The 23,867-nt window shown below is 33.7% G+C and overlaps 1 protein-coding gene across 6 annotated transcripts in view; it reads left to right on the top strand.

Annotated features, from left to right (window-relative positions):
* DMXL1 (Dmx-like 1) overlaps nucleotides 1–23,867 on the top strand; it is a 126,632-nt gene that overhangs the window by 49,678 nt on the left and 53,087 nt on the right. For 4 of the 6 annotated variants that reach the window (XM_010846597.1, XM_010846598.1, XM_010846602.1 and 1 more), the window contains 13 exons: nucleotides 2,321–4,006; nucleotides 5,245–5,352; nucleotides 7,158–7,327; nucleotides 7,852–7,949; nucleotides 8,943–9,108; nucleotides 10,126–10,387; nucleotides 11,582–12,675; nucleotides 13,138–13,329; nucleotides 16,056–16,132; nucleotides 17,376–17,503; nucleotides 18,005–18,253; nucleotides 18,590–18,703; nucleotides 23,358–23,536. In XM_010846597.1, coding sequence (XP_010844899.1) covers nucleotides 2,321–4,006; nucleotides 5,245–5,352; nucleotides 7,158–7,327; nucleotides 7,852–7,949; nucleotides 8,943–9,108; nucleotides 10,126–10,387; nucleotides 11,582–12,675; nucleotides 13,138–13,329; nucleotides 16,056–16,132; nucleotides 17,376–17,503; nucleotides 18,005–18,253; nucleotides 18,590–18,703; nucleotides 23,358–23,536 — 4,523 coding nt within the window. The remainder of the gene's footprint in view (nucleotides 1–2,320; nucleotides 4,007–5,244; nucleotides 5,353–7,157; nucleotides 7,328–7,851; nucleotides 7,950–8,942; nucleotides 9,109–10,125; nucleotides 10,388–11,581; nucleotides 12,676–13,137; nucleotides 13,330–16,055; nucleotides 16,133–17,375; nucleotides 17,504–18,004; nucleotides 18,254–18,589; nucleotides 18,704–23,357; nucleotides 23,537–23,867) is intronic. The other 2 variants (XM_010846599.1, XM_010846600.1) reach the window with 1 other exon arrangement.

The raw sequence follows: 23,867 nt of genomic DNA on the forward strand, positions 1-23,867 counted from the left end.
GCCAGGAGCTCTGTGCTGTGAAGGGCTCTTAAGAGTGTAGTTCCTGATAAATATTTATCATCCTCATCCTTAGGGCAGTGGTCCTCAAAATGTGGTCCCCAGACCAGCAGCATCAAGATTGTTTGGGAAGTTGTTAAGAAGTAAGAATTCTTGGGTCATACCCTAGACTTACTGAATCATAAACTCTGGGGTGGGACCCAGCAGTCTTGTTTTGACAAACCTTCCAGGTCATTCCATTGTACAGAATTTCAAGGTATCAAGGGTATCATGAAAACCAAGACAAAAATCCATCTTTTTAATCACCTAGTTCTTTCATTTTCATAGTCATAGTGTGGATTTTTGGTCTTCTTTACTTATCACTTTTGACTAGTTACTTTGAATGCTCTTCAGGTTGCTGTGTAATCAAGCACTTAATCTTTTGTAATTGGTGAAGTTAGCAGGAGTATTACAGTGTCATGGTAAATTTTTTTAAACATTCTGAGATTGTTTTTTTTTTGGTATATTTTAATAAAAGAGTCATCAGTGCAAGGAAAGTTAAAGTTTGGGAAAAAATGACTTTTGTATTGAAATTTTAAGAGCTTTTATCCTTAGCCATCGGAGAAGGCAATGGCAACCCACTCCAGTACTCTTGCCTGGAAAATCCCATGGATGGAGGAGCCTGGTAGGCTGCAGTCCATGGGATCGCGAAGAGTCAGACATGACTGAGCGACTTCACTTTCATGCATTGGAGAAGGAAATGGCAACCCACTCCAGTGTTCTTGCCTGGAGAATCCCAGGGATGGGGGAGCCTGGTGGGCTGCCGTCTATGGGGTCACACAGAGTCAGATGCAACTGAAGTGACTTAGCAGCAGCAGCATCCTTAGCCAAAAAAGTATACTCTTCACTACTCAATTCTAAAAAATTTTTTACAGCAAATGTAAGAGAAACTGATGATGTTTCTAAAAATAATCTTTGGTGCAAGTTGAGTTTAGAAGAAAAAAGAAGTCCTAGGGCAGGAGAAGAAATTTCTTTTGTTTGACAAAAACAGTAGCATATGATAAAAGCTTTTTTTCCTAGTCTTAACAATTTTTTTTTAAACTGAGACTTTTGTGAAGGGATGGCTTCCCTGGTAGCTCAGTGGTAAAGAATCCACCTGCAGTGCAGGAAATGCAGGTTAGATCCCTGGGTTGGGAAGATCTCCTGGAGAAGGAAACAGCATTCCAGGATTCTTGCCTAGGAAATACAGAGAAGCCTGGTAGGCTACAATCCATGGGGTTGCAAGAGTCAGACATACTTAGCAGTGACTAAATCACCACTAAACTCTTTATTATCTGTTTAGCTCAGAGAAACTACTGGACAGTGTTAATTGTGTCCTTTTGTAGTACTGCTAAGTCCTTGAGGACTTTTAAAAAACTTACTAACACTATGTTGAAATATGCTTTTAAAATACAATAGATGTTCCATACAACATTTATATTATGATTAGTAATTTATTTTTAATAGTTTAGGATAGGGCTTGACAAACTATGGGTAACCTACTTGTTTCATAAATAAGTTTGGAACATAGCCACACCTATTTGTCTATTTTTGTGTATGGCTGCTTTTGTTCTACAATGGCAGGGTTGAGTAGTTGCAACAGAGACTCTGTGGCTAGCAGAGCCTAATTATTACTCTTTGGCCCTTTAAGAAAAGTTTGCCAACGCTGATTTAGGAAATTGAGTATTTGATTACATTAAACCCAAGGAAACGTATGTGCCATCTGAGAATCTTCTCAGCATCATTTCCTTGAAATACAGCTTCAGTCATGGAAGGCCCTTTTAGTGCTTAAATAATCGTAAGGCATTCACACAGTTATATTTTAAAATATTATAGAGAAGTAGCCAGTGAATATTGATGAATTTTTTAAGTGTATTGATATCTTTGAAATTAGATTTATAATAATATATAATGCTAGCAAAGAGCTGTGAACAGAATGCTGGATTGAAAACCAGGACTAGAATTTAGGTTTTCTAATTCTGCCTTAGTCTAGCTATTTTGTTTAGCCATAAGATACTCATTTAGTCAAAGAGTCCTTAGCTGTAAATTTTCTGAGTTCTTTTTTGGCTCAAGGTTTTGATAATAATGTCATTTTTATATACCATTTTGATGTCATTAAAAGCTGCTTACTGCTTTTGTTGATCCTTAAGCTAAATATTGGCTGTCATGTTGTTAACGCTAGTTCATGCAAAAGACTAAAACCTTTAGTACAAGAAGAGAGACATATTTAACCAAATTTGACATTTTATTAATGGATTATTTTGACATCATTTGACATTTTGTTAATGGGTTTTTTTAATTTTAGGACATCTGAGTTCTTCTTCCATATATCCCATATGCAGTGCACCTTATTTATTGGCAACTTCATGCTCAGATGAGAAAGTAAGATTCTGGAGATGTAGAGTAACAGATGGAGAATCTGCCACATCAAAGAATGGAGAAACAGATCTTACATACATTTGGGAAGAATGGCCATTACTTATTGAAGACGGACTACAGAGCAATAGCAGTATAACTGTACCTGGTAGGCCTATAGAAGTCAGCTGTGCACACACAAATCGTTTAGCAGTAGCATATAAGCAGCCTATGTCTAATAGTAGATCTTCTCAGGACTTTGTGATGCATGTAAGTATTTTTGAATGTGAGTCTACAGGAGGTTCATGTTGGGTCCTTGAGCAGACAATTCATTTAGATGAGTTAAATACAGTGTTGGATTCTGGCATTAGTATTGATAGCAATTTAGTGGCCTATAATAAACAAGAGATCTATTTATCTAGTAAAGAAAGTGTCACATCAAACACAAAGCATTTAGTTCACTTAGATTGGATGTCTAGAGAAGATGGTTCTCATATTCTGACTGTAGGAATTGGATCAAAACTTTTTATGTATGGACCCCTGTCTGGCAAAGTACAAGAACAGACTGGAAAGGAAAGCCTGGCGTTTCCTCTCTGGGAAAGTACTAAAGTTGTGCCCCTTTCTCAGTTTGTACTGTTACGAAGTGTGGACTTGGTTTCTTCTGTAGAAGGCTCTCCACCTTTTCCTGTTTCTTTATCTTGGGTCCGAGATGGCATCCTGGTGGTAGGGATGGATTGTGAAATGCATGTGTATTCCCAGTGGCAGCCATCTTCTAAACAAGAACCTGCTACAACAGATTCATGTAATGGGAGCACTCCATCTATAACGAGTTTAATAAAACAGAGTAACTCATCAAGTTCTGGATTACATCCTCCAAAGAAAACTCTGACTCGATCCATGACCAGTCTTGCACAGAAGATCTGTGGGAAGAAAACTGCGCTTGATCCTTCTGTGGATATGGAAGATTCGGGTCTTTTTGAAGCAGCTCATGTTCTTTCCCCAACTTTGCCTCAGTACCATCCTTTGCAACTTTTAGAACTCATGGATCTTGGCAAAGTTCGGAGAGCAAAGGCCATCTTGTCACATCTTGTCAAGTGCATTGCCGGGGAAGTCGTGGCTTTGAATGAAGCCGAATCTAATCATGAGCGCCGCCTTAGGTCTCTCACCATCAGTGCTAGTGGAAGTACTTCTAGAGACCCCCAGGCATTCAACAAAACTGAAAATACAGACTACACAGAAATCGATTCCGTCCCTCCACTTCCTTTATATGCCTTACTTGCAGCAGATGATGACAGCTATTACTCATCCTTAGAGAGATCTAGTAATCAGAGTACCTTAAATAACTCAAACCAGTTGTCAAAAGAGAATTATGATGAGCTTTTTCAGATGCCAGCTTTAGTGACTGATCATCATGTGTTAGAGGCAGATGAAGAAAATACAGAGCCTGTGGTTATTGACCTTTCACAATACAGTCCAACTTACTTTGGTCCTGAGCATGCTCAGGTTCTTTCTGGCCACTTACTTCATTCTAGTTTACCAGGACTCAGCCGGATGGAGCAGATGTCTTTGATGGCTTTAGCAGATACAATTGCAACTACCAGCACTGATATTGGAGAAAGCAGAGACCGAAGCCAAGGTAAAACTAAATTGGGTAGAGGATTAGAGGAAAAACTGATGATAATATTTTTACTTATTTTTTTCACAGAAAATAATCTTAAATAATTTTTGTAAAAATGATAGTCATAAAGGTTTATTACCTCATCATCGTTGCCTTCACAGTAGTTTTAACTTGAATATATGTTCTTTATCCCATAAGTTACAATACTCTGAGAAAGTGCACAGAGATTCATCATGCCAATTCATTTTTACCTCTCTGCTTAATAACAAAAATCCAGTCCATTTTACCTGTCTACTTAATAACAAAAATCCAATCCAATCCATTACTTTTGAGTTTAGTGAAAGTTAACATTTTTAACAAACATCTTAGATACCCCAAAATAAAAGTGTTTTATTTCTCACATCATGGCAATTCACTATTAACTTGGGTTTTTGAATATTGAGGTTTTAAAAAATTACCATTAATGTATACTCCTTCCTAGAATAACAAACAAACCTACTAAAATTAGGTCTTCCCCTCACTCGGCATTTTTTATTTTTAATTTCCTGAGTTATGAATAAAATTCATAAAATTCTCATCAGATTTCAAGTAAGATCTGAAATTAACAGCCTAGCCTTAAGTACCAGATATAGGTCCGTAGGATGCACCCTTTGAACTTTGCTTGAAAGGAGAATGTAGGGTAATTTTAAGAAAACAGAATAACGATAATAAAAAAACTTTAAGAAAAGTTGGTTGTAAATTACAATATTAAATATTACTAGTAGATATTATTTCTTGATCTGACTATATTACAACTGTTTGTTTTTCTTCATGTAAAGTAAAAATCAGGTCCTGCTACCATGTAGCCATTTCTTCTAGTGTTAACAGTTACTGGATGGGGCATATGACTTGGATCATTATGGAAAATATTGTACCATGTACCACAAGGTTAAACTTTTTTAAAATTCCTTCAGATTTTAATTTAAATATTCATGTCAGAGGAGATTATATTATTAAAATCAGAGATCCTGAGTCAGTTTGTTCTCTTTATTAGTTTTTAAATTATTTAACTATACAGATTTTCCTGTAATGTATAATGATACAGAAAAAAAGAAAGATAATATTTAGATTGATAGCTTTTGTCAGTTTCACAATGTTTTACCCTGAGTTTGGTGCTGTGACATGCCCTGCTTGCCGGAATTATTATCACTTACTTGTGTTTTGCTCTTGAAATGGGTTTTTATAGGTAAAAATACTTTTTTTTTTCTGTTTTATAGGTGGAGAAACTCTTGATGAATGTGGCTTAAAATTTCTTCTGGCTGTTCGACTTCATACTTTTCTTACAACTTCTCTTCCAGCTTATCGAGCTCAACTCCTTCGCCAAGGTGATTTGGTAGTAATCTAGTAAAAGGAAGTCAGCCAAGTGGAAGAGAGGTTTAAGAACATTTACATTTTCTTTGCCTGGATATGATCATGACAAGTTTGACACATTCTGAATTTCCTTAATTTGTGTTAAAAACATTGGCTTTCACCTCATCTTTGCTTTAAAATACTGAAATTTTTTTCATAGAGTTACTGAAGAAATAAATTTTGGACAATTGAATATTACATCATATGTTTTCAAATGCAGTATACATTATAGACCAATTAGTATTGTTTCATTCTCTTTAATTTCTTTAAATTTTCTTTATTCTCCTTTTTGATTGACATCCATCTAAATTCATTTCCCCCCCAAATTTGAGTATAATTTAATAGAGAAATATACTCAATTTTAATTGTTTTACAAAGAAAGAATACAGAACATAGAAAATAAAAATCTTTCCACTCCCCAAACTGCTATTAACATTAATATGTATTTCAGATATTAGTTTAATAACATTTTAAATACTTTTATATTATTAGTCAGGACTCCAAAGTAACAGAAATACTTTACTTAAATTTAAGGTAACTTAAACAAAACAAGGTATTTATTGACTCTGTACCCCCAAGTTTAAGAAATAGAGCCAGCTTTTCGGATTATAGGATCTAAAAGTTTAAGCAGTGTTGTTGGAACTCTACAGCTTAACCTTTGCTCATTGGTCTCTGTCTCTTGCCTCTCTCTTCTTCCTCCTCCCTTTCATTTTGCATTTAGTCTTAGAAAAGAGAAGCTAAAATTCTAAGTCAGATATTTATTTATTTGTGAAAAATTATTGAACTTGGTTGAGAGATATTAGGGAATCTAAAAATAATTTAGAACAACAGTCTATTCACAGTATAGATGTTTATTTGTTTTTTGTTTACAGTTTCTTTATTTCCAAAGACTTGGGTATTGTGGGCAATTCAGATTCCTTGTCATTGTATATTACATTAAAAATTTGAATTCATATGTTTGTATAAGTAAAAGCCAAATCTTATAATCATTTACTTCATTCAGTAATGCTAAACAAAATGTAATTTGAAGAGACAAAATAGAAACTGAATGATTAACACCACATGTGTGAGCCAATAGATCGAGAGACTTGCTGATGTAAATGATACTTTATAAATACAAAAGTATCTTATTAATATGGTTATACAGGGTAATAAAAGTTATTATGTGCTAGGTGCTATCCCAAATGCTTCAACTATGTTATTTCTTTTAATCCTCATAAGAATGTAATGAGGTAGGTGCCACAGTTATTCACATCTTGTAAATAAGGAAATTGAGGAATCTAAGAGACTTAAGTAACTTACCCATAGTTATATAGTTAGTTAGGATGGAGCTGAAATTTAATTTATGCATTTTAGACTCCAGAGTTTTTGCAGTCTTAAGTTCTGTTCACCATCTGTATTGTCTCAATGCTTTTTTAATTCCATGGAATTAAATCCACACGACACATATTGACCAAAGGAGATCAAACACACTAGAGAACAGAAAGACTCAGCACAGTGGCATTTGTCCATAAGCATTTTTAATCTTTTTTTTAAAAATATATTTTAATTATAGACAATATGTACTCATTGTAGAAAATATTGATGGGATCAAGTTATTTGGAGGAGCAAGATAAAAACCCAACACATAGTCCCTCCAACCTCAAACATTTAATAATTATAACTCTGTAAGTCTTACATATAAACTTTTAGGCATTTTCTGTTGCAAATATGAGCATTTGTTTCGATCATAATTATATAGTCATATTTCTTATAAACATTATTTCTGATATTTCTTCAGGACTCTCTACTAGTCATTTTGCCTGGGCATTTCATTCAGTAGCGGAAGAAGAACTACTGAACATGTTGCCAGCGATGCAAAAAGACGATCCCACGTGGTCTGAACTTAGAGCTATGGGTGTGGGTTGGTGGGTCCGGAATACCCGCATCCTTCGCAAGTGCATAGAAAAGGTGAGTGTTTTATTTTGGTGTAAAAATGAAATAATATGTATTGCATGTTTATTGAAATGATACTCCATATTTACTCTCCCGTTACTCTTTAAACAGTAAAATCCTCTTAAGTAGTCTTTATATTTCAGGATAGCATGTTAATGTAATTTTTAAAAATTTATATTCTAATTCTTAAATTGCTAGTTGATATATTTATTTAGTAGTATATATCTGTCTTTTACAAATAGTATATATGCACAATTAGGAAAATAAAGCAGGACTCAAGAACTTGTCATGGAAAGCTTAGTCCTGTTTCTACCTCTTTGTGACCTTGATTACTTTTGTAATTATAAAATAAATAAATTTACATATACATATGCATGTGTTCATTCACATATTTTTTTAATTTATTGAACATTTAAGTAGAGAATGTATGACAGTTTATATATAAAGAAAAGTATTTGTTTACTTAAAAACTGTTTCTGTGAAATTTTGACCAATACTTTCTTTTTTTTTTTTTTTTCACCAATACTTTCTAATTACAGGTAGCCAAAGCAGCCTTTTATAAAAAGAATGATCCTTTAGATGCTGCCATTTTTTACCTAGCAATGAAAAAGAAAGCTGTGATTTGGGGATTATATAGGTAGGTGAAAAAATGAAAAACTTTCCATAAAGAGTATAAAGTAGATTTATTGTGCTTGTTAGTGTGGTTCATGTAGATTGTTAGTTATTTTTGTATTTAGCAGACTTCATGCGAAATAAGCCCAGGTGTCTGCTAGAGCAAAAGAATGTTGATGAGGTCACATTCAGTTTTTTTTAGGTTTATCAGTCCAGAAAAACATCTTTTTGCTTATTTTAATAACGTCTTATGATGCTCTGGTAGGACAAAGAACTAAACCGGAAACTTCTATCTAGAACGGGGAAGAAGATGAATTGGTGGAGTTTTGAAAATGCATCTACCCTCTGCCCTGTCAGGAGCTCTTGGACCAGACTTAACCTTCCAAACCACTCTTTTCCTAAGGGCCCTGAACCCATTCTTGAGCTAGAGTCATTTAGAATTTTTCTCATTCACTTGTCCTCAGCTAGGCTTGGTGAATGTAATGGCCATAAATAGTTCACTCTTCATCTGGGATTCAGTCTAGGTGTATCCATATGAACCGTAACCTTTGGTGAAAATCATGGTATCAGTCAGTTCTTTCAGAGACTAGATTTTAGTCTCTTAGAAGTTTTACTTCAGGACAAATTCCTTGGTGATGATGATTTTTATCATCAAAGTCATCCTCAGGTGGGCAGTTGGGGGTACCTACAGGCAATTGATTAAATGGTAAAGTAACACAGAATTTAATATAAATTATATATTTTGTATAGATTTAAAAATGATTTCTCAAACTGCTGCTAATGCAGTTTTCTTTGTAATTTGAAAGAATTTTTTTTCGGTAATCTTTGAAATTTATGTTAAAAAGTAAATGTTTACCATAAATGTTCTTTTTGCTCAGAAAAGAAACAGATGTGTACTAATTTATGAACTGCTAATTGTCTCTTTTGAGTTCTAAGTTCTAAGTGGCTAACTTCATAAAGTTGGTTCTGATGTAGAAACTTTATGTTCCAAATTTTTATATTTTATTTTTCTTTATAGATCCCAAAAAGACTCCAAGATGACACAGTTTTTTGGACACAATTTTGAGGATGAGAGATGGCGTAAAGCAGCTTTAAAGAATGCTTTTTCTTTGTTAGGAAAACAACGATTTGAACATTCAGCAGCATTTTTTCTTTTAGCTGGTTGCCTCAGAGATGCAATTGAGGTATGAGTGATTTTTTTAAAAAAATATCATTGTCATCCTTTTAAGCTCTTTATGGTTTAAATTTTTTTTTAATTTCAACTTAAGTATAATGGAACTAACACAAGGCTTAATGCATAAAGTAACTGGTAATGCTTAATAGTGACTTTAAAATTTTGTCATTTAGCTTGAATGATATTTATATGGAATTAAAATTAACCAGGTTGTGTTGGTTGAGATAGGGAGTTGATCGGCCTCCTAAGAATATTTATAAACAGGTTAAAAAAGAAAAAATTTGTCCTATCATTTTAAACATGTATTTGTGTACTGAGTTGCTTAAGTCATGTGTGAATGTGTGGACTGTAGCCCACCAGGCTCCTCTGTCCACTGGATTCTCCAGGTAAGAATACTGGAGTGGGTTGCCATGCCCTTCTCCAGGAGATCTTCCCCACCCAGGAATCAAGCCTGAGTCTCCTGCATTGCAGGTGGATTCTTTACTGCTGAGCTAGTGGGGAAGTCTTATCACTTTAAATATATTTGGACCTATATTTGGCTCTGTGTTAGTTGATGAACCTTAGCAAATTGTTAACTGATTATTTCTTAGTAAACCTTGTAAGAAGTTATAAATATTTAAAATATAACATTTCTGTCTCAAATTGCCCTTTTGCTCAGAGTTTCATACAAATGATTCAAAACAGCTTTTTGATTTGGAAACATCAGTCTGCTGAGGTGGATGGGAAAGAGTGAAAACTCAAGGTTAAAACAAAATATGTCATTTAAATTGATGTTATTAGAATTATTCAGTATTTTTCCGTTAGACTAAGTCTTTTTGCAAGTGTATACTTAAAGGTACTACCTAAACGACCACCACCACCACTTTTACTACCAGTTAAATTAACATAAGTGTTGTCAAGTGGATTTGCTGAAGTAAGCACCATGTTTTACTTATTATCCTTGTTCACTAATTTCAGATATTGTCAGTTTGAGTCTTTTAAAACAAAAGATACCCTTATTTATAAACAATATTTCTTCTTTTTGAAGGTATGTCTTGAGAAACTGAATGACATTCAGTTGGCTCTTGTAATAGCAAGACTCTATGAGTCTGAATTTGATACATCTGCAACATATAAATCTATTTTACGTAAAAAAATTTTGGGAATTGATTCTCCTGTCAGTGAACTCAATATGTTGAATATAAATATGCATTATGATCCTTTCCTTCGAAGTATGGCATATTGGATTTTAGAAGATTATAGTAGTGCTCTGGAAACATTAATAAAGCAACCTGTCACAAAGGATGATGGTAAGCAACACTTCTAAGATCTTAATTATTAAGAGTTTACCAGGTTCAGAACACACTGTTGGATACTAAGGATAATGCAAAAGCAAATTGAAGACATAAATCATCCAAGACTTTATGGTTTAGTTGGGGACACAGAGTTATGTATACAGTTTATTACCCGCCTCCTGCCCTCCCAGAAAGTTAAATCCTTTGAAAACCAAGGGCTTTGGATTTTCTGTTTTTATTAAATCAGTGTATTGAACATAGATGTTATCAACATCTATGAATATAAATTCATATAATTCATTGAATTATAAAATTCAAATTCATTGAATATAAATGTTTTGAAGAAAATAGTGATATACAGTGAAAGAAAAGTGGTTGGATTTGGACTGTAATTTTAATGTTGACTAGATAGGACTGAATTGGATATGGAATTTGAAGGGAATGAGAGTCAAGTTTAACTCCTGGGTTTTTAGTTTGAGCAGTGGGTAAATGATAGTGGGAAGGCTAGAGCAGATCTTAGGGAGTGTTGCTTTAGATAGAAAAGGCTTCTCAGATAAGGTGACCTTTGACATCAAATCTAATTGAAATGAGTGAGTAATCAGCCAATGCAGATATATGAGTAAAGAGTGATTTTTAGGCCAAGGGCACAGTAAATAAAACGGCCTTGAGGCAAGATTATGTACATGTAAGTGGAAATACAATGTAGGCCTTCGGATACAGTGTTCTAGATTCACAGGTTGGAGTTGGGACTAGAACTAGAGATGTACAGGTTATCACATAGAGGTAGTATTTAAAGCCATGGGGCTGTAGGTGTTCAACCAGGGAATGTAGATAGAGAAGAAGTCAAATGCTGAACTCTTGGACACTCAGCATTTCAAAGCAGAGAAGGTGAGGAAGATCTAGCAAAGCAGACTGACTGAGAAGTTGTATCCAGGAAAGGAGGGGAAAAAGAACTATGTTTTAAAATATCTCAGATTATTACTTGAAGAGATGCGAAATCAGCAAACCTTTGTTTTCCTACTGTGTTAGAACACTTTCATTACAAATGTGTTCTTGTCTATTCAATGCTATGTATTAGTGTGGTCTTCTAAATTTTTCTCATAAGACCAGGTGGATACTGGTGTCATGATAGAGAAAAGGAGCCACACAAAACTTCTTCAAAAACTCTTGAAGAATTTTTCTTGGCTCATGAAATGAATTTACTTTCAGATCAAGTCATGATGTCAGCCTGCAATCCTGCAGTTTTTAATTTCTACAATTACCTAAGAACACATCCTCTTTTGCTGAGACGTCATTTTGGATCATCTGATGCATTTTCCACACACATGAGTTTAACAGGAAAAAGTGGACTAGCAGGAACAATTAATTTAAGTGAAAGAAGATTATTTTTTACTACTGCCAGTGCTCATTTAAAAGCTGGCTGCCCTATGCTGGCTTTGGAGGTGTTATCAAAGATGCCAAAAGTCATCAAGAAAACAAAACCTTTTTGTAGAATATCTAGTTTTTTGGATACTAGTAAAGACTGTTCTCCTTCTTCTCCATTAAAATTGGATGCAAGGGAAGATAAGTCTTCAGCAATTGATTGGTCAAAATCACTAATGAATGGTTTTGGATCTTCTTCAGAGGGTTCCTCAGAGAAGCAATCAAACTCCACTCTTTCTTTTGACTGGAGCCAACCAAGTATTGCATTTCAGGATGATTCTTTAGAATTAAAATGGGACAGTGATAACGATGAAGAAAATGAGGATGTCCCACTTTCAATGAAAGAACTAAAACCTTTAGAGGGTAAAATTGGGGAAAAAATGGATGAAACAAGTTCTAATTACACAGAATCTCTCAGCGCATTAGATGAAAATGACATTTTAAATCCATCAGAAGATGTAATTGCAGTTCAGTTAAAATTTAGAGCCTGTTTAAAGATTCTCACAGTAGAACTTCGTACTTTATCTACTGGCTATGAAATAGATGGTGGAAAACTGCGATATCAGCTATACCACTGGCTTGAAAAAGAGGTGATAGCCCTTCAGAGAACTTGTGACTATTGTTCACATCCTGAGGAAGTACAGTCTGCATTTGGTGAAAATGAAGATGCAGTTGAACTAAATGAGGATGCTGAAGATTTGCTTCATCAAACAAAAGTGAAACAACTGAGAGAAAATTTTCAGGAAAAAAGACAGTGGCTTTTGAAATACCAGTCTCTCTTGAGGATGTTTCTTAGTTACTGCATACTTCATGGATCCCATGGTGGGGGTCTTGCATCTGTGAGAATGGAATTGATTTTGCTTTTACAAGAATCTCAGCAGGTATGTAACTTACATGATAACCAGTCCAAATAGTACTTTTATGAAAAACAGTTTTTGAGATTGCTTTTTTTAGTTTTTAAATATTCAAATTGTTGATTGTCCTAATTATGGTTACTTTAAGGAAGGCTACTTTTTGTTGCACTTCATATTGTGAATTTCTAGAGCTGTGAATGTATTGTAGCTTAAGGACAGTTTCTTGTCAGACCCTAAGGTCTGCTTAGTTCATATTAAACAGTCTTATATGAAGGCTTTGTGAGGTGATAATAAGAGAATATTATCCCATCATTATTCATTATAATCAGTGGAAGGTTGACCACCTCAGGTCTCTTCTAACTCTGAAAAAGTTTGTTTTGCTTTTAATTTTTAATCGTTCTGAAGCTTTTCAAAGAGACCCCTGACTTACTTAAGTAATGGATTATAACTATAAATAGTTGATTAACCTTTTTTCCCTTTGTTTTTAAGGAAACAGCAGAACCAATATTTCCTAGTCCTCTTTCAGAACAGACCTCAGTACCTCTCCTCTTTGCTCGTACAGCCAGTGCCAAAACAGTTGTTGCCAACCCATTGTTGCACCTTAGTAATCTAACACATGATATTCTACATGCCATAATTAACTTTGATTCACCACCCCATCCTGATATCCAGAGCAATAAAGTAAGTATGTTTGGTTTCAAACATTTAATTAAACTATATACTGTCATAAAGCTAAGAGGTAAGTGTTAAGGCTTTTTATAAATGATTTAAACATCATCCTATGCTTAGTGATTGTTAGGTAGCCAAGTTTGTATTGATTTTGATCAAAGAAAACTTGACTGTAGGTCAGGCTCATTTTACCTGTATCATTTACCCAAAGGGTACTTCATTTTTTTAACTTTAATTTTATCTTATTTAACCATTTCATTTAGGTAAGAATCATAGTATGTATGTATGCTTTTATGAGTAATTCTCTAGTGTACACTTAGCCAAAAAAAAAAAAACAACAAACGCTGATTGTTTTTTAGAGACAGAAACAATATTGTGTTAAAGAACTAGTGTGTAAGTATCTTTTTTTTTTCTCACAGTCTGTCATCTGATTCTCCCATACCTCACAAGCTGTGATATTCTGTTTCCATTTTCTTCTTGTTTAATGGTAGCCTCTCTTACAGTTTTACCCTCCTGGATAACCTAACCCTTATAAATTAATTTTGCCACTTTATTTCTTGTACTGCCCAGTAGAATAAATGCCCACATTGCATATTATAGAATTAGGAATTTAATTTTCCTCAGATTATGCTAATTTTAAGCAAATGTCATTCCATATTTAACTTTAATAATAAACATATCCCTGATGTATCAGCTTCTGCTGCTTAAAAACCACCCTGAAACATTAGTATTAATAGCTAAAAATAGCTCTGATTTATTTTGCTCATGATTCTATGGATTGGTTCATCAGTTCTTCTAGTTTGGGCTAGCTGGATTGATAGCTGGATACCTCATTTGTCTTTGGTCAGCAAACATGTTGATTAGATTCTGGATGAGCTGATGCTGCTAAGTCACTTCAGTCGTGTCCGACTCTGCATGACCCCATAGACAGCAGCTCACCAGGCTCCCCCGTCCCTGGGATTCTCCAGGCAAGAACACTGGAGTGGGTTGCCATTTCCTTCTCCAATGCGTGAAAGTGAAAAGTGAAAGGGAAATCACTCAGTTGTGTCTGACTCTTTGCGACCCTATGGACTGCAGCCCACCAGGCTCCTCCATCCATGGGATTTTCCAGGCAAGAGTACTGGAGTGGGGTGCCATTGCCTTCTCCACTGGATGACCTAAGATGGCCTTATTTACTTTCTGGTGGTTGGTGGGCCATCTGCAAGACTGTCAGGAGACGTTAGGATGACCAGAGACTCTGAGATGTGTCTCAGCTACCAGTAGGCATGCTTAGAGTATTAGACTGTGTTCTCTAAAGAAATAGAATTGAAAGGGAGTGTGAGTGTGTATTTATAGAAAGAGGCTTATTTTAAGCAATTGACTCACTTCATTATGGAGGCTGAGAAGTCTCAAGATCTTCTGTCGGCATGCTGGAGACCCAGGAGAACAGATCATGTAGTTCCAGTCTGAGTCCAAAGGCCTGAGAGCCAGGGTAACTGACAGTGTTAGTTTCAGTCCAAATACCAGCAAGCCTGAGATGCAAGAAGAGCCATTGTTTCAGTTCTTGTCTGAAAGTAGAAGACCATCAGTGTCCCAGCTCAGTGCAGCCAAGCAGAAGTTTCCTCATACTCAGCCTTTTTGTTCTATTCAGGTACTTCAATTGATTGGGTAAGGCCCACTCACAGACTACCAATTCAAATGTTAATCTCATCCAAAATCACCCTAACAGACAAACCTAGAATAACATTTGACCTAATGTCTACGCACCCCTTGGCCCAGTCAGATGGACACGTAAAGTTAACCATTTCACCTGGGTTATTTCATATAGTGGTTTCAGGGGTTTAAAGAGCCAGAGTAAAATTTGCAAGGCTTTTAGAGAACTAGGTTCAGAAATAACATGTCACTTTTTCTGTGTCCTCTTGCACAAACCAAGTCACAAGTAAGCCCAAACTCATTAAGTGGAGAGACAGACTCTGCCTTTTCATTAGAGAAGCTAGAAATATTATTTTTGCAGTCTCCCATATATGGTCTTTGCTGTCTTTGTTTATATGATGCTATCCTTGACTTTAATTCATGTCACATGTCTATTGATAATTGAAGGAAAAATAGCAATTAGATTTTAATCTGCACAAGAGAGTATCATACTTGATAATTAGATCAGGAACCTGGTTTTCTGAATAGTCTACTTTCTTACCTAGATTAAGCTTCTCCTTCATCCTCAGATCTACTTCTGTTAGTTCTCTTGTCATGCCATGTTTAGAGCTCTGTCTTCCTTAATACAAGCATTTTCCTTCAGTTGCTATCTTTCATACCTTTCCCTTTCTCAAAAGTTTCACTCTCTTCAAATTGTTTTCTGTAGTAACTTGAATAATTCATAAGTGAACTGTCATTATCAGGCAGGGCTTTATGTTTTGGTTGAGGAGGGAACAGGTTGAGTCTTAGAGGGCTTGCTTTTAACACATGGCTCATTGCTCTGCTGAATAGCTAACATCTGTTCTCATTTGCCCTTAAAATAGAAATTAGGTAGCCATTGTGTATTTTATAATTTCTGCCAGAGGCCTCAGGTTTTATTTGTGTCTGTGTGTGTATTTGTAGTGAGACATCTCCAGACAGAAATGAGTATTAAGGAAAAAAAGGAAATAGTTTATTAGGGCAAAATAGTTTTTTCATCTTTTTTAAAAATGCTAATTATATTAGGCCTTGAAAAAGGTTCGGTTTTTAAAAGTTATTAATTAATTTTGTGTTTTTGTTCCCCCCAGGTATATGTAATGCATACGTTAGCAGCCTCACTTTCTGCTTGTATCTATCAGTGCCTTTGTGGTGGTCATAATTACAGGTAAATATCTTCTTGTGAAATTTAAGAATGTTTGTAGTAACTGCTGAGGTTTGAGAATTTGTGTGCTCTTGCTTTAGGAATATGTATACAGCAGTCTACTTTAGCTAGTGCAAAAAGCATATGGAGAAATGTTGAGTCATTTTTTCTCATCTTTGAAGTTTTAGCATTTGTCTTTATGGCAAATGCATCTCACGTTAAACTCTTTACAATTATTTAACTGCCTTTTATTGATCACTGCCTAATGCTAGACATTGTGATATCACTGGAATAAGATCTTCCTTAAGGTCATGCTAGTTAGAGACAAACATATAAACTTACAAATGATATGTAGTATGACATCATACTTAAATGATATGTACTCTATCACTGATCATGATAGACATGATAGATAGTAAAAAGTTCAGGGAACACAGAGGAGGGAGTGACTGGCTTGGAACTAAGAAAAATTTTACACTGTCCTTGATGTTTATGATTTTCTTCTTTATGTCCTAAGGTTTCACTGTAATTTTTCTGGGCTTTTGAAACATATTGTTTGACACTATGGGGTTATATCTTTCTTTGCAATTCTCTAATTCTATTTCTTTAAGTATTTTATCTTCTCTCTTCTCTTTCCTTTTATGAGACAGATATTGGAACTTGTGGATCCCTTTTTTCTTTTAGGTTTCCTCTTAAATGATCTATTTATTTCTTTTATTTTTGCTTCATTTCAGAAGAAATCCTGTCTTCATTTTCCAGACACTAATTCATTCTTCCATGTTTCTCATTAAACGTGTGCTATCTGGTGCATGTACCTGACAGCCTACCCTGACATAGGGTAGACTAGCCGTTAAATGTCAAACTGAACCTAAACTGACTTTGTTTTCAACTTTGTTATTGATATATAAATTATATACCTTTGTGATATATAAGCTTCCTATTTGTGGTCAATAATAGTTTTCTCATTTGTATGTATTTTATGACTTTCAGTAAATATATTTAAAAGCTATCATATCTGTTTTAATTTAGAAAATTTAAAGGACACTTTGTTTTATTATAGTACTAGAGTATACAATATAGTACTTAGATGTATGTAAAGCAGTATAACTAATACACACAAGCTTGTATTTAAGTTACTCTAAATGTTAGATCTCAAACATAGAAATATTAAATGTGAAATTCATTTTAGGTCATTCTTTGTTATTATTGTTTTATTGCAATTGGAGGTCACTATAGATAGTTATTATTTAAATTTTTTTTCTCTCAGTTCATTTCAAACAAATCAGTTTACTGGAATGGTGTATCAGACAGTACTGCTTCCCCATCGACATTCCTTAAAAACAGGAAGCTTAGATGAAGCCATAACTCCCAATACATCACCAGCTCAATGGCCAGGTATAAAAAGTTATATATATATATGTGTATATATATATATACACCCAAGTTTTTTCTTAGCTTTATTGAACTTAATCAGATGAGGAAAAAATAGGTTTGGTTTGGTTTTGTTGTGTGATAATCATTGTTAAGTATTGTTAGAATTGATTCCAATTCATTATTCATCATTTACTACAAATTATCCAGTTATATAACATTAGTTTTTCCTTTATCATAATACTAAAATAACTCAAATGTTTTGTCATATCGCGTTTTATACTTTTGCTTTTGTTGTAATAGAAAAACATTGTTATTTCCAGTGTCTGTGTAAATTGAACAGATAGCTCAACACTTGGGCATTAACTGCAGTAACCTCTAGTGGTCTATGAAACTGTGGAAGAAAATATTTTTATCCTGATGCTGTAACACTTTTTCAAAAATTAGGAATTGTAGTTATTTTTTTATTTATTAAATTTATTGTTAGTGGTAGCTAATGGTAGCTATATTTGTTCTTTCTCCTAGGAATAACTTCTCTAGTTCAACTTTTGAATTCTTCTGGGGAGGAAGCCCAGTCAGGACTTACGATCTTGCTTTGCGAGATTCTCACAGCAGTGTATCTTAGTCTGTTCATCCATGGCTTGGCAACACATTCTAGTAACGAACTATTTCGGATTGTAGCCCACCCTCTAAATGAAAAAATGTGGTCTGCTGTATTTGGTGGAGGTGCGCGTTTTCCCAGCAAAGAACAGGCACACTCAAAAGCTTTACCTGGTTAGTTTTTAATCTGTTTTATTTTATTTTTGAAGGCTACCACTTTATTCATCTGAATGATAACTTTGTTAAATGTAATTACATTTTAATTTATTCATAGGAAGTTATGTTACAAACCATTTTCTTAGAGCATGAATAAATAGTTTTATGGAAAACATACAGTATGAAGTTTCTGGTGTAATTATTAAACTTTAAGATACTGGTACACCAGTGATTAGAACTATCTAATGTAATTTAAAATCGTTTACTATTGAAATTTTAATTTGTTTTGAAAAATACTGTAACATTGGTTTTTGTTCTATCCCAAATACAGATTCTCTCTTCTTTTTTTGGCAGGAAGGTACTTTGCTATGCCTAGCCCACACCAGGTAGTGGTATTCTCCATGGAGTGTGTGGGCTTTTCCAAAGCTCTTTCAACCATCAGTTCTCATAGCCCTCCCAGTCTTGCAGGCAAGATATTAGCTTTAGAAATAGGCTTTTACAGTTCAGCTTGCTTTGTGTTGTTTTGGAAGGGTCGGGATACAGTGGGCCGGTTTTATTTTGTTTGGCACTTAGAAAATTGAAAATTTTCCATTAATCAAGTCATATTTTTGATTTAAAATAATGATTAGCATTTTAGAAAACCATCCCTACTTGTTTTATTTTGCTTTAGTTCTTCATTTTAATGTTTTCTATTCCTTAGACTTTAATGTATTTTTAAATGGGTAGAAATAAAGAAATGTCAGTGCTAATCGTGGTAAATCAGACTATGGCTTGAAGTGACTGGAAAAACATTTCAAATAAGGCTGCTTTATGTTTGCATATCATGATTCTGGCCATTAGAGATTTTGGATTTCTAAGTGTTCATAATACCATGTAAAGTAAATATTTTAAACAGTTCTATTATCTTTTCTAAACTTTCTGGTGTTAAAACTATATAATTTATTTAAAGATTGAAACAAGCTTTTTGACCTGAAAAAAAACTTCATGATGTTTTCTGCCTTTGTTTTATTTTTGTGATTTATTAGCCCATATGTGATAATTTTGGCTTTCAAATTTTAAATGATATTTTAATTTCTATAACATCTCCTTTGAATTTTTTAAGGAGTAATTTCCAGTGCTTAATTTTTATATGGATGAAAATAGAAAAGACTAACATGAAATTCCCATTGGAATATATACTTGACTTCAGATATTTGAATTCATTTAAAGAACTTTCAAAGTCTAAGAGGGAGTACAGTTTATAGGCTTACTGAAAGTGAAAACTGTGATCGTGTTAATGTAAAATGTTATAAAGGGGATAAATTCTTGAAATAGAATGTCCACACACTTATGAAAAATTAAAAATACATTCTTACTAACCAGTCAGCAAGTCTCAATTTTAACAATTCTAGAACATTTCTGAGCACAGATACATAAACAGCTTTACTCGAAGTCCAGGTTGTTCTTTGTTTAACCACTCAGATTTAGCTGTTTTTAGTTGCAAATACCATGTAAAAAACTCTTATCTCACCACTTATCAAATCCTAAATAATCAAAGGGAAAAAAATTATCTGCATCTATACATTTAACCTCTTGGATTGGGACATGGTGTCCAAATAATACAGGATGCTTAAAACATATGGTTTACTCAGTGGTGAGGCTGGGTATAGCCACATATAAATTTTGTGATGCTTATCTGTCGATAAGAACCCAGAAACTATTCTGAATACAATCCGTCATGGATGTAACTGAAAGAGCATTTACAGAAAACATGGCATGATATGATTAATCAGTTTGCTAACCACAAGAAAAAGAGTACACTCATTTAATGATGAAGCCAAGGCATGCTGTTTCTAAAGCTGATTTAGTTTGTAAAGGAGCTGGTAGAAAAAAATAGAAAAACAGAAAAAAGGGAAGAAGTGAAGATAGTAAATAGCAAAGGCAGTAATAGTAATTAGAAGTAGCAGTCCTGTGAGGCAGATAAACTGAGAGTTGGAGAGAGAAAATCTGAGAACAGAAAATTGGCAAAGGGACAAGCGGCGGTGACTTTCAGTGTAAGGCAAAGTTCTGAAATCTCAGTGTGTGAAGGCATTATTATGTTGTTCTGAAAGCACACCAACTAAAGCAGCACAGCAGCTTGATAAATTTTTGGTTGTAAGTAAGTAGCCTTGTGTGTTTGAGTTACTATTAAATGTAATCATGATGTCCCAGAAGTGTAATTGCATTAGATAATATTCAGTATACATTGTTGACCAAGGGAATAAAAAGATGTATTAGAAAAGTTGATCTGAATTCAGTGAAAAATAATATATATATTTATTTTTTAGTGTTTAAGTATAGCAAAATGAAAACGGATAAGTCTAAAACATTTCATTTTCCTGACAACCTGTTCAGCTATTCAGTATCAATGTATTGTATATTGAAGATGAAATACTTTCCTTATAACCCTTGAAAATCTTTTAAAAAGTTTTTTCATACACTTAGTACTGTGAAGTTTTTAAAAGTCACTGTTTTCCTTGTTCTGGTATAAATTCTGATTCTAGTATACTTTATAAAAATGGTCTTATGAACTAAATTATTTTTCTCTCTACAAGTCTATTATATAGTTAATGTACTGTTAATGACATAAAATTTAAATATGACTTAAGCTTTGTAATATGAGAAAATGGTAGATGATTTTTACTAGACTAGCTTGACAGGTCAGAATTCTTAACAAAAATGTTATTGTACATAAATCAGTATTTTTAATCAAACTTAATTTACTTTGTGATTTCCACATATGTTAATGTGGGATTTGCTTTTTTCTAATTAATTAAAACTGGTCTGGGTGTATGTTCATGGAGTTATTTTGTTATTATGGTAAACTTTTAAAGTAGATAGTTGAGCAGTAGCAGTTTTTGAAAAATTACTTTTTTTTTCTGTTAACAGTTAGAAATCCATACTTTTGCTTTTTATTGCATTTATAAAGCAAAGCAAAATATTTTAAGAATTTTTGTTGTGTTTCATAATACTTGCAGATGAAAGAATTGTTATTAATTCCCATGCATAACCGTTTTTGTTAACCCACTTTCTAGCTTCTTCATGCCCCTTATAATTCACAAGTTCTGTCTATATCCAAATTCCTTTTCATTTCTCCCTAATGCTGATTTTTCTTTTATTACTATTAAAGTAGCCATTTACTACCTTAATAATGGAACAGTACAGTCAGTTTGCATCCACAGAGTGGCATGCACATTGCTTGATATTTTATTACTAGCTTTTTTCAAAAACAAATGGTGAAGCACCCAGCAGCATTATATATAGTCTCTATTGTAGTGCCCCTGAGCTTCAAAACTACTTGAATCCAACATGATTTAAGCCATAAAATTGTCTTAGGTCTTGCTGCAGTTTGAGGGAAAAGTGGGTGCATCTACTCTAATGACAAGCTTCAAGTCATTTCTAGTTTCCTAGGAGATGCCACTAAGTCTTCTTACTTGTAGCATTTCCTGTAATATATCATTCAGTACTGTGAACCTGTTTGCCATTTCCCCACTGTTCTCCTTGTTCATCAGAAGTGTTTGATAAGTTTTTTCCTTCTGAAATTGAATCTGTAATTTTAAACATTTCGCCATAGTGTGGTTAATTTCATTTTCATGTCATGTGCCTGGGTTCACACACTATACTTTGAAATGTTTTTCTCCCTTTTAAAAAACTGAAAACAAAACAAAACTTTGCTTTAAAAACTCTACTTATTTTTATGACATAGCAAACTTGGTAAAACTATGAATTTAGCCTCATAGGTTTTATTTTTCCCTCAACATCTGTGTTCACATCATATGCCTTCTTATAATCTAAAAATAAAATAAGCAGAATGGTAATATTGGAGTGAAATGACATTTATCTTGGAACACAGCATTAATTTTTGACAGATTAAAAATACCTTTAAATTCTAAATTTTTTACTCAGTGAGAATTTGGTTAAAACCATTGTTTAAGTTTTAGAATGTATATAAATGTATGCCACAGATATATTAGAAACATGATTGTTGATTATCAATTGTTTATAAGATCAGAGAAAAAAAATTACATATTGATATGGTTCTTTTTAAAATCATTTGAAAGATTATGTAATAATCACCAGTTTTTAGCAGTCTCTTAGTATACTAATTTTATGCATTTTATTTATTTTTTTTCTGAAATAACTAAATTATTCTATTAGAGTCAGCTTGGCTGTAACTTGATATAATGCATGAGCATGCTATTTATGCAAGCTGAGTAGCTTCAAGTAATAAAGCAAAATTGTATTACAGCACAAATACTTGTATTCCTTGGAAGGTGAGTAACTTCTTGCTGGAATCATTGAAGAAGAATATTGGTTTGCCTTAATATGGAGTTGTTTACCTATCTATTAGACCATGCCTATGTCCAGGATATCCTTAATTTTCTACTGGTGATTTGCATCTTGTGACTTAGTCTTGATTAAAGATTTGTATAACTTGTTTTTCTTTGCTTATGCCCTTAATATTCTAAGGTAAAATAATGGAATATTGACTCTAAAGTGTTTAGAAGTTAAAACAATAAAAACTGCATTTTCTTCCTCTTCTTTGTATTCCATTGACAAGAAAGTTCTATCTCTAACCATTTCTGAAAGTCTGAATCAGTTTAGTAAGTAGTTGTGGTGTTTGAACTTTTTAATATTTTCAGTGAAAAATTAGTAGTAGTTTTTTAGGGGATAAGAGGCCAAGTGATTGCTGAAGAATCTTAGAATCATTGTCTTTAATTAATATTGACATCTCATGATACTGTTTTCCCTGCCCCCACCCATGAAATTCTTAAAAAAAAAAAAAAAATGTAGATACTTTTCTGTCATGGTCTTAGCTAAATTATGGACTCATTTATAGGAAGATATTACATCCTCTTCTATATACAATTTACATATACAATAAATGAACATTCAGAGAGTAAGGGACTAGATGAGATAAAAACAAAGATGGCTATACAAGATGATTTTTGTCTCACTTCCTCCACTTCCCTTACTATCATAGCAATCTCAGTTTTGTGTATGTACTTATTTGTAGTTAACCTTAAGTCTCATGTAAAAATAGATGAAATCAGTACAATGAAAATTGTGCTTATTTTAGTAATACTTTTTTTGTTCTTATTAGTTTCTTCACTAGTGGAAGAAGGAGAGAAACAGAACAAATGTTTTAGGCCATCAAAAATGTCTTGCAGAGAATCTGCCTCAGTGACCTCTTCCTCACCACCAGTAAGCCAGGAGACACTGTTAGTTAAAGAGAAGTTCATTCCACCTGAGCTCAGTATCTGGGACTATTTCATTGCCAAGGTAATACAAATGTTATCCAAATGATGATTTGTATAGTTAAACAGAAATGAAAATGTTTAAGTGTAATTGTTGGTGTTTCCAAATATTTTGCCACACAAGTTTAGAAAATGTTCATTTTATCAGGGTAAATTATCACAGAATATATCCTAAAATATTTTGGGCATATTTCAACTATTTTTTAAGGCAATTCTTGTATAAATTAAGATTTTTGCATTTTAAACAACGCAACATTCATAGGAAGATGAAAAGATAAATTGGCTACCACATTAATGGTAATGTGTGTGTGTATGTTAGTCGCTCAGTCTTGTCTGACTCTTTTGCAACCCCATAG

This window comes from Bison bison, unplaced genomic scaffold, assembly GCF_000754665.1.
Source record: "Bison bison bison isolate TAMUID 2011002044 unplaced genomic scaffold, Bison_UMD1.0 scf7180017864238, whole genome shotgun sequence".
NCBI lineage: Eukaryota > Metazoa > Chordata > Mammalia > Artiodactyla > Bovidae > Bison > Bison bison.